This window comes from Balaenoptera physalus (genome assembly GCF_965194825.1).
Source record: "Balaenoptera physalus genome assembly, chromosome: 6".
Taxonomy (NCBI): domain Eukaryota; kingdom Metazoa; phylum Chordata; class Mammalia; order Artiodactyla; family Balaenopteridae; genus Balaenoptera; species Balaenoptera physalus.
In genome coordinates this window covers 63739862-63750546 of record NC_138885.1, presented here as the reverse complement: position 1 = coordinate 63750546, position 10685 = coordinate 63739862, and the positions used below count along the sequence as shown (strand labels likewise).

Sequence of the window (10685 nt, the reverse complement as noted above, 5' to 3'; positions counted from 1 at the left end):
CAGATCTGCACATCCATTTCCTTCTCTAAAAACCCATTTCCTCTCCCTTCACCCATTTCCTGATTCTAAAAACACACAGAAAGAACACTTAGCAAAGGTTTTGCATTAGTTATGAGACAAAGACAGAAGAAACAGGAACTAGCTCTGTAAATAAGTGGTTAAAGGAAAAGCAAACCCTTTATATTAACTCCACTCTACAGCAACTATGATGTTATGTTTTGATCTTTTCATCTATGCTCACTTACATATATTATTGTCAATATCTTTGAAAAACAAGAAAAACATGTAAGAATTAAACATTTTAAGGACCTTTCACAAACCAAATGACAGTAGGTTTTTATTAACATATCTTACAATGTTGATTATTCCTAGTTTTGTAATTTCTGCTTGCTTATAAAGATTGATTTAGCTTCTACAGTAATGTACTGTATTTAAATGATCATTCATACAAGATATCACACCAGTACATTTTTTTGAATAATATACACACATCACTCTAACTTGGACCTGTTATTTTTAAAAGTGGGTTTATAAATGGGACTTATAAAAGTTATGGGGAAAAAAATTAAAGTTCTAGTTTAGCAGCATGCATGTATGTAATTCAAGTACAATTTTCAACCAAGTGCTTTTTAAAATTTTACTGGTGACTAATTCACCAATATCAAAATAAACACTATCAAATACCCAAATTTTAATGTTAAGGCTAATATTTTCACTTCACATCCGTATGCACAACCATAAAACATTCCATTTTAAATATGTAGTAACCAAAGTCTGAGTACATTATACCATGTATATATAGCATCAGAGTTTCAAACTGTAGAATTATTCAAGTTCATGAATCCTGTAACAGTATTTACTAGAGATGTAAATTAGCATTTTGTTCTTCAACCACACTTGAAGAACAAAAGTATCTGGTCTGGTATCCATAATGACCGATGCAAAAAATAAGACAGGCTGAACTTATGATACAGTATTTAAAAAAGTAGCAATGTGTTGGAAAGAACAGCTGTTTAAACAGAATCATTCTAGTCTTTCAGAAAGTTAACTTAATATTTTGGAAATGTATATAAAAATAGCAAGCTACTTCCATATTGTATTTTTATTGTAGAGCTATAGGTAATTTTTTGACTTTTTGAACACATTTGAATATTTACTGTTCTGTTTTAATGCAAGGCCATCGTTTAATGTCCACTTTTATATCCTGTAATATCATGTCATTCAATAATTTTTAGAACACAGATCTGACTTTATTTTTATAGTTTATCATTAGATGTTTTTTAGTTTATTTTTACATGTAAAAATGTAATTTTATATAACAAGCCATGGAAGTCCAAAGTACCAGGAATTGCTTGATAGCACTATATATATTAAATAATCATCAAATTATTGAATCATTTGGAAGAAAAATTTTGGTAGCAATATATCACATGCTTTTCTGTCATCTTCCCTCTGTAAGTACAGAGTGGGTTTTAGCTCCATCATTTCCATTCTTACTAACTTAAAAACCCTACAAACATAAACTGCTTTTCACAGCAGCTTCTAACAAGAATGCAGATGTACAGCTCATTCATGAGGATCATCACCACCGAGCCTTTTTTCTTCCCTTTTAGGAAACCGAGCAGAAACAGCAGGGATAACACTGCACAGATACAATACAGATGAACCTCTTGAGCTGATAAGGAAAGTTCCAGAACTATGCTTCATTTGTGGGGAAGTCAGAGCATTTTTCCAGTCCAATCATTTAAACAAAAACTTGGTTGGTAATAAAAGGTGGGCATGCAGAGAATCAAAATCTGCCATGTATATGTTCTTAAAACTTCTGATTTTATAATAAAATCTGTTTGTTACTACCTCAAGTAATTCACCCAAATGAAATGGCAAATTTTGATTTTTAGGGACTCCCCCAACCACACGTCCCCCAAAATGTACTGTATTATATTAACAGCAGCTGTCTACTTATTTTACAACTATTTCAATTATTTACCTGGGGAGAATATTTATGAAATTCCTGAGAATGAATTAAGTTTTCAGCAAAGCCTTAAACTTTTAACAGATTCCTCACAATAAGAAAAAATTGTAAAGTTCTACTATTAGACCAAATTTTACTATACAGTATTTCACATAAATCATGTTTTACATTGTTTTCTAATTACATACAGCAAAAATCTCAAATCAACACAAGAATGGCAGAGGGAAAGGATGCATTACGTTTAGCAGAGGCAAATTAAAACACACAGAGATAAAGAAGCAGTAAAACTTTAAATAAGTCACACCCACTCTAAATATCCGTGAATAGCAGATAGGCATTGTTGGGAGAATCATTTTTAAATGATTTTGTCAACAAGTTGTGCTTCTTATTAATTGTGGACTTAAACAAAAAAAGGACCACTAAAGAATGATTTAACTTGTTACTTGTTATGCTCTCCATATACTTAAAAAAAAATTATTATACCATTAATGTGATTACCAAGCACCTAATTTTGGAAAGGCTTTATAATGTATGTTTTCTTTCTTTCCCTCAGCAAAAGCGTTAATCCCCCAAATTAAGTTAAAGCTTATTGTTGATAAATTCTTAATGAAAATGATATAATGCAATGCTAAGGTGGTGAGTCACAGCCCATTGTAATGTGGACCCCATCTTTTATTGATGTGATCAAAAGTATGAGAAATCCATTGTTGTTCAAGAACTTTGTATCTTTCTTTACAAATGTAGAGAGGCTTGCCTCGCCTAGAATAAAAAGGGAAAAAAAAGTATTAAAAGTAATATAATACAATGAAGATTTTACACACATTTTTAAAAATAGATTCTTTATGGCAAAAATCTCACATAGTAATTTGGTTTATTTCATATTTCTTTAACATGATGATGGGGAAAATATCCCCCAAAATAGAAATAGCTCTAAATTAATGACTGCCAGAAATAAAAAATAATTATTATTATAATTACAAAGTCAGGAATGGTACATTATTCTTACTGGCAAAACTTCAATAAAACATGTGGATATATCCATGCACATCTAACCTAAGATCTCGGTCTTCCTCTCCATGAGCATCCAAATACACAGAACCCCAGAGACAGAAGCGGTGCCCTCGAATGATGATAATCACTGATGCATTGATCAAAAGGAAAATCCCTGTTCCAGCACCACAGTTCTGAGAATGCTAAAAAAATTAAAAATATATGAATGAACTTCATAATCAAATGGACTTTATAAGAAAATCAAGAATGCCTTATCTTCTAAATAATACAGAAATGTTTAAATGTTTTAAAATCAGATTTCACCTAAGTTAAACTTATTAACTCATTCTTAATACTTTATTAACAATACATTAGGAGGAATTTGGATAAGGATTACCTAAGAAATCAATTAAGAGCTAACCTAAACCTAATTCAGAGGCTAGTGTCTACAACAGCATATATGACTACTGTTTCACAGCACAACATCTAAACACATATACCATTAAAGGGCAGCGGGATTTGGGAGAGGAACTGAAGCTGCACTTACGATAAGTTTTACTCACTTAAATAAAACCCCAGGTGTTTTTTCGTTGTTGTCATTGTTTTTGTTTTTACCCTTCTACTGGATTTAAAACAACAACAACAAAAACAAGATCCTTATATGTATCGTGTATTTAATTCAAAGAGCAGTTAAATTTGAAGAGCTGGCTTGACCATATATAACACATTTCCATGTGGGATGAGATTTGAGTTTTCATAAATTTTATACTATTTACTCTTGCTTACCAATACACATTCACAGTAACTTTGTTGCTTGCAGCAAAGTCCTTTCAGGCATACAAAAGTACCACAAACAAGGCAAACAGCAGGATCTTTAGGAACCTTGGTGCAGACACTACAGGTTTTTCTGTGGTAGTACTGGAAAATGGTGTTATAATTTTCAGGCAACTGTAGTAGGTGTGGCAATTTCCATCTTGACTCTTGGAGAAGCAAGGCCTAAAACATTATTCAAAAATATTCATTAGTCCTATGTATTTAAGTCACTAACACAAAATATCTATTTTTTAAAAGGTCTTTTTTTTTTTAAAGAAAAGAAAATCTGTCTCCAAGAATGTGGCTTATTTTCTTTATTAACACTCTTCCCATTTCCATTTTACAAATGACTAAAATAGTACTTCAACAATTATTATTCTCTATTTTAATGTAATTTTCAATTAAAACATGATGTAAGTTTTTAGACTAAGCACCTAAAACATTTAAATTTGTTAACTTTAAAAGAAAAATATTAAATATAACTAAGCATGCATGGAAAATATACATAGATGTACTTGTTTTTAAATATTCTTAATACATAATTTTAAACAGTTATACACATTTTTCAAAACCAAGTTTTTGACCTTTCTTAGATAAACAAACAATTCATTGGCTTTTTCTTTAGGGAAGATCATGGTTATAATTCATATTTCTATTTCAATACTTTATAATCTTTCCTTCCTAGAAGATGAAAAATCTTACACCTCAAGCTGTTAAGATCTTTTGTATCCATAAATGCTGGAGCTACAACTCTTTTCATAAATTTGCTCAGTAAGTGTGAAAAAAAAAAAAAAAACAAATTAGTTAAATTTCCCTACAGGGTATTTTGTTCATTTTTTGCAGTTATATAAAAATACTGGAAATAGCATTAATTTTTTTTTCTAGATGCTACTTCATTAACACTTAAATCAGATAAAATGTAGTATGAATCTATTATCTTAAGAAACTGTATGGAGGCTGGCAATTCACATGGTGATCATCTCACATTACTTATAGCCATAATATATCTCAATCAGTCCAATAACTAAGTATCCAGCTTGGTGTTTATCAATATGTTCATGGATAAAGCAGCCATGGAAGCAAGTATAAGGACAATATATGGGCTTACAATATGCTGTTTGCCAGTACTCAGTGCCCAACCCCGGACTCCAAAGACTGCATATTCTGTAACGGGTTCATTATATATGGAACCCTTCCATCAGTGGAAGGAACAGCAATTTGTCCTCATTGAACTTGATACTTATCCAGATTAGGTTGTAAATTACCCAGTAGCACACACCACATGGTCTCTAATCAAAGAATTTTCTTCATAAAGATGTAACGCAATAGGTGGATGTCTATGGAATTAACTGATCTTAACATACAGTCAATCATCTGAAAAAAATCACTGGTCTTTTAAATGATGAACTATTTTGCTGATGCATTTTTAGATGGTACCAACTAGAAGGAAACACCTATTGAATGAGGTATATGCTCCTACAGAATGAGGTGTATGAGCTAAAAAAGCAACCAGTACATAGGGTGATTGTTCTCTTACAGATGGAGTGCACAGGTTTGGGAACCAGGGGGTGGCATCTCTCATAAGTAGACCTAAAAATTCGGTTTTTAATTTCTGTTTCCCTGCTATTCTGGATTCTTCTGTGGTTTCAGTACTACTGTAAGGAAGCTGTGTGCTATCTGCCAACAAGGGACATAATAATAGTTCCACTGAATTAAAAACTAAATGTCATCTGACCACTCTAGGTTCCCTAATACCACTCGGAAAAGAAAGGGAATGGCTTACAGTATTGTCTGGAGGGAGTGATCTCATCAAATGAAATAGAAATACTCCCGGTAGCAGTATGTTCGAAACTAGAGATACACCCCACCCCCACCCCTAGTGCATTCAGGCCTGAAAGGTAAAAATTTCACACAAAACTATTACAGTCTTATATAAGCATGACAGGACAAATCACTGAGCTCAGACCTCTCAGAATAAAGTTTGGATCACATCTTTGTTCAAATAAATCCAACCAGTTGAGGTGCTGGTCAAAGAAGGTGAAAGAAGAAAGTCATATACTTGACTGTATATTAGCTACAATTTTATGACTAATTTAAAATTTTCTTGCTTGTTGTGGCATATATTTTTGTAATATTTTTCATTCTCTTTTCCTTTCTCCTACTACTGAATTCAGGGTGAGTAGGTGCTAATTAAAAATTTCCAGGCCATTGGGGTGTAAGAACAATAAATCACAGAAGGAATGGACATCTCCCAGAGCCTCTGGATTCAGGGAAGCTTGATGATATAACTACAGGATGTGACTTCACGTTAGGTATTTGGGAAATGGTGGCTGCATCTGTGGTTGTAAAGGGAACAGTTACATCATTTTAAACAGGGGAAGAAATGAAACTCTGTGAATGAGGAGAAGGATGTCTATGTGCTGGGGAGGTAAGATGTGAAGGTAGCAGGCCACCAGTGTTTGTTTTTTCCAATTTGTCTAGCAACCTCATCTGCCTTCCTACATTGGCAGCATTATAACTTATTTTGGAAAATAACCACTTTTCCTGCTCCATACAGATCTGATGGTGTTGCCCCATCACAAGATCCTGCCCCATCACAGGGGTACACATATGATGCAAATTAGGCCAGTCAGATTCTCTCTCCCAGGAATCTGAATTTGGAGCATATATATATAGGGAAGGAAAGTGGTTGAGATGGAGTCATCTAGCAGTAGCGCTTCAGAGAAAACAGACCAGAGGTTTGCAACCAAACTGCCTGCAATCAAAGAATCTTAGCTGTTACAAGAAAGGAGAAGCAGTAATTCAGACTATCTTTCAAGGAAAGGTGTTGCACTATTCAGCTCCAATCACTGTTTATATTTATCTAAGTCTCTCTATTCAAATTTAAAGTTGCTGGTTAAAAAGAAATCTGGTTGACAAATGGACAGAGTTGAGGTTAGAGACAGAACAGAGTAAAGGGACAAGTGTAGGGATGCAGGTCAGATAGGGGTGCGTTCAAATAACATAAAAATTCTGCATAAGTATAAATAAATAAATATGTACTGTTCTCACTCTAAAACAAGTAGTTATCACTCAATTTTACAAAAAGATGAAATATATTTAAATGGTAAATTCTTATTTTCTATCAATATTCACAACAGTAATCATTCATCTAAAAAGGGAGGCTTATTCTTATACTATCAAGTGATTTCATTTTTATCTATTGCTCAACCCATGGCACATATGAAGACAAAATAATTTTAAGTATGCTCATCACTTTTTCTCCTGTCCTGGTTCTACAATAATAACCAACTCTTACTCCAAGACATTCCTCATAGGTTTTCAGACACCAAAATATAACTTCAGATTATAGCTATAATTGTGAGTAAAGCAATTACTAGATAGGAAAATATTTTTATACATAATACACAAGGTTCAATTAACTTCTTCAATTTTCCTTTCCTTTTAAAAGAAGTATAAAATGAGATAATATCTCTTTAAGGATTTCAATAGAAAATGAAAATGAACAAAAGCAGAGACATTTATTATTTATGCTTCCCTTGCCTTTGTTATTCACTTCAATGTTTTAAGAATTAAGTCTAGTGACAACCTCCATCTGAAATACTAATTTTTCTTTTGTTCCTTTGACATTGAAATTCTCGTTTTTCCTGAAATCGGTTCCCCTTTCATCAGTTCTATTTCTCCCAATGACATTAATCCACCATTTAATTGTTTCACAAATATTTATTAGGTGACTAGTCTATATCAGGCACTTTCCAGAACTAGGGATTCAAGAATAAACAAGAAACAATTTTTGCCTTGTGGAGCCCCCATTCAGACACATTAAACAAACAAAAGTGATAAACATGGCAACTATTAGAAACAGTGGCAAAAGTACTGTCATACATAATAGAGGGTGATGGACTCTCAGATAAAGCTTTATAGAAGAGGTAACATTTATCTTAGCAAAGCCTTCATGGGTAATTAATAGGAAAACAGTAGGAAGATTGCTTTAAATAAAAGTAACAGCAATAAGCAATAGCACAGATGTTTAAAAAATGCATAGCATACTTAAGAAATAGTCTTCCGTGGTTTAAGCAAGGTGGTGGCTGGGAAGTGGTATGAAATGAAGTTAGAAAGGCAAGCAAGATGGTGAATGCCATGAAAAGCCATGAAAAGCTTCCTGTCTTTCTCCATAGCCAATGGGACATCCATCGTCAGTGGTTTTTAAGCAGGAGCACGTTCCTATCAGGACTATGTATACTAGTTACTACTCTTCTGATGACTTGAGTTCAAGATTTTAAAGTCATGTCACCAAGGCCTATATATTTTTCTCAAATGTGTCTCTTGCATTGGTTACATTCTGTCTAATTTCTGCTAGCTATCAAAACAATAATCCAGATTTTCTTCACCACTAAATAATCTCTGGTTTCCCTTTCTCCATAACGTCAATTTTACTTACTAAAAAAGCCACTAAAATTACCTCCCTAAAACACTACGTTCATCATATTATTGCATTTCTCAAAAAGAGTAATTCTAGATAGAAGAGAGTCTGAGCACCAAACCATGGCACTAAGAGCCACCCACCAGTGCCGGCACTCCACCTTTCCAATTCCCTCATCTCCAACACAACACCTTTACCCATCGAACTGGCAGCATAGAGTCAGCAAATTTTAAAGTTAAAGACATGATCTTTTAGATGTGCAAGTCCAAATCTTTAATTTTTATGTGACAGTCCTCTTTCCAATAAGCTTACAAGTTCCTTGTCTATCTTAAAATTCCTTTGTACCTTCCAAGTCTAGTGCTATGACTATTTAAGGTATTCAATAAAAACCTGATGACCTAAAACAAACTAAAAGTAACACACTATACCTTAGTTTTGTTAACTGAAACATTTCTGCTTTTACACTCATAGATAAATATAAGTAAACCATTCTTTCAAAATAATTAGTTTAATAAATACTGCCAAGACTAGATTACCTGAAATTTTAAATTCTTCATTTTTCTCTTACCTATTAGCATGTCACCACTATAGCAAGTGAGTATTACTCTTTTTACATACCTTTCCTTGTTCGGCATGTCTTTCAGTAAATGAATTTATCTCAAAACACCACTGAGATATAATATCAAATGCTGGAACTGGCCAATCCAGACAGGAGGCACTGATGAATGGATGTTCTGTTTGGTAAAATGTTGGCAGAAGTCCCAGGCAGCTGGAAAGAACTGAAAATTCTTCTTCTTCCTTTTAGATATGAAATAGAAAATTCTCAAGACATTTCATCATGAACATTTCCCATTATAGATATTTTAAGTGTCATTCTCATCAATTACTTCTGGATAGTAAGAAAACTTTAACTGAGTCAACTAAATAAAGTGAGGGGAGTAAGAGGAGCAAAGAAGAGAGAAAAAGGTTCCGAGCTGTTATATCCAATATTTCCATAATATTTCTCTTTGAAATTTAACTTCTAAGTGCCATAGCATCTGCTTCACTTATACATTTACTTTAAAAATAGTGTTTTCACATATCTGATGAATATAGCCTATAGAACCTAGCTACTCTATGAAAGCAAATGTTAATTTGGGGCAAAGGGAAAGTGACTTTTGGTTAAAAAGACATAGACTGTCAGTGTGGATAAAAAAGAACAATAGCAAAAACATGGAATTCACAACAGACAGTGCTAAATCGTTTGCCTAGACCCTGAATGAGTGTGAATCAAAGTCAGTTTTAAAAAGAGGATAGAGGGCTTCCCTGGTGGTGCAGTGGTTGAGAATCTGCCTGCCAATGCAGGGGACACGGGTTCGTGCCCTGGTCTGGGAAGATCCCACGTGCCGCAGAGCAGCTGGGCCCGTGAGCCACAATTACTGAGCCTGCGTGTCTGGAGCCGGTGCTCCGCAACAAGAGAGGCCACGACAGTGAGAGGCCCGCGCACCGCGATGAAGAGTGGCCCCCGCTCGCCACAGCTGGAGAAAGCCCTCGCACAGAAACGAAGACCCAACACAGCCAAAAATAAATAAATAAAAAACAAATACTTTAAAAAAAAGGATTTTCTTTAAAAAATAAAAAAAATAAAAAGAGGGTAGAGTTTTTAAAAACTTGAGAGTTCTAAGTGCCAGGTAATCTGAAGCTCTACTTAGTAATAACAGAACCAGTGGAATCAATGATCCAAGGACTCATATCTTGAAAGTTGATTTTTAAAGGAGTTTGTTAGTCTTGTAAACACCAAAATATACCCCCCACCCCTCTTTATTTAACTGAAAATCCATTTAGGAGGCAAGTTAGTCTACTTTCCCCTGTCCACTGGATCAATTAATTCCTAACATCCTTCAAATTCCAGCTCCTCAGGGAAGCCTTTCCTGACCCCACTTAATGACACCTTAGACTACCTAGTTCCACTGAGATAAAATTAGTACGTCCATACTGTGTAAACACTTCAGTTCTTGCATTTATACTTTCTACGTTAAAAATAAATTAGCGTGTCCTCTACGACTGTGGGAGTAGTCCCTGGGAGTAGGGGCTCTGTCCTCCCGGTGCTTGGCACATAGCAGACATTCAACAAACATGTTTGCAAAACAACTAATTATGTGGATTAAGTACAAAATTCTGAAATACGCTATAAAGAAGAAATAAAGGGGAACTCCTTGACGGTCCAGAGGTTAGGTCTCTGGCGCTTTCACTGCCGGGACCCAGGTTCAATCCCTGGTCGGGGTACTAAGATCCCACAAGCCGTGCAGCACAGCCAAAAAGAAATAAAGAAATAAAGATGAAAAAGCAAAATGATATGCAGGCTGAAAAAGATGCTGATTTTTTAAATCACTAGAAATGAGGCCACAAATCCCCCATTTGTATAGATACATTAATAAGGCATGTTAAAAACTAACTTTACTGAGGTATAATTTACATACCATAAAATTCACCCACTTTAAGTCTGAT

The 10685-nt window shown here is 34.2% G+C and overlaps 1 protein-coding gene across 6 annotated transcripts in view; it reads right to left on the bottom strand.

Moving 5' to 3' along the window:
• Positions 1-310: 310 nt before the first annotated feature.
• Positions 311-10685, bottom strand: part of UBR3 (ubiquitin protein ligase E3 component n-recognin 3) — a 222489-nt gene continuing 212114 nt past the window's right edge. For all 6 annotated transcript variants that reach the window (XM_082465326.1, XM_082465322.1, XM_082465321.1 and 3 more), the window contains 4 exons: positions 8817-8996; positions 3749-3958; positions 3026-3165; positions 311-2731 (listed from right to left, as the gene is read on the bottom strand). In XM_082465326.1, the coding sequence (XP_082321452.1) occupies positions 2614-2731; positions 3026-3165; positions 3749-3958; positions 8817-8996 (648 nt within the window). In that variant the 3' untranslated portion in view covers positions 311-2613. The remainder of the gene's footprint in view (positions 2732-3025; positions 3166-3748; positions 3959-8816; positions 8997-10685) is intronic.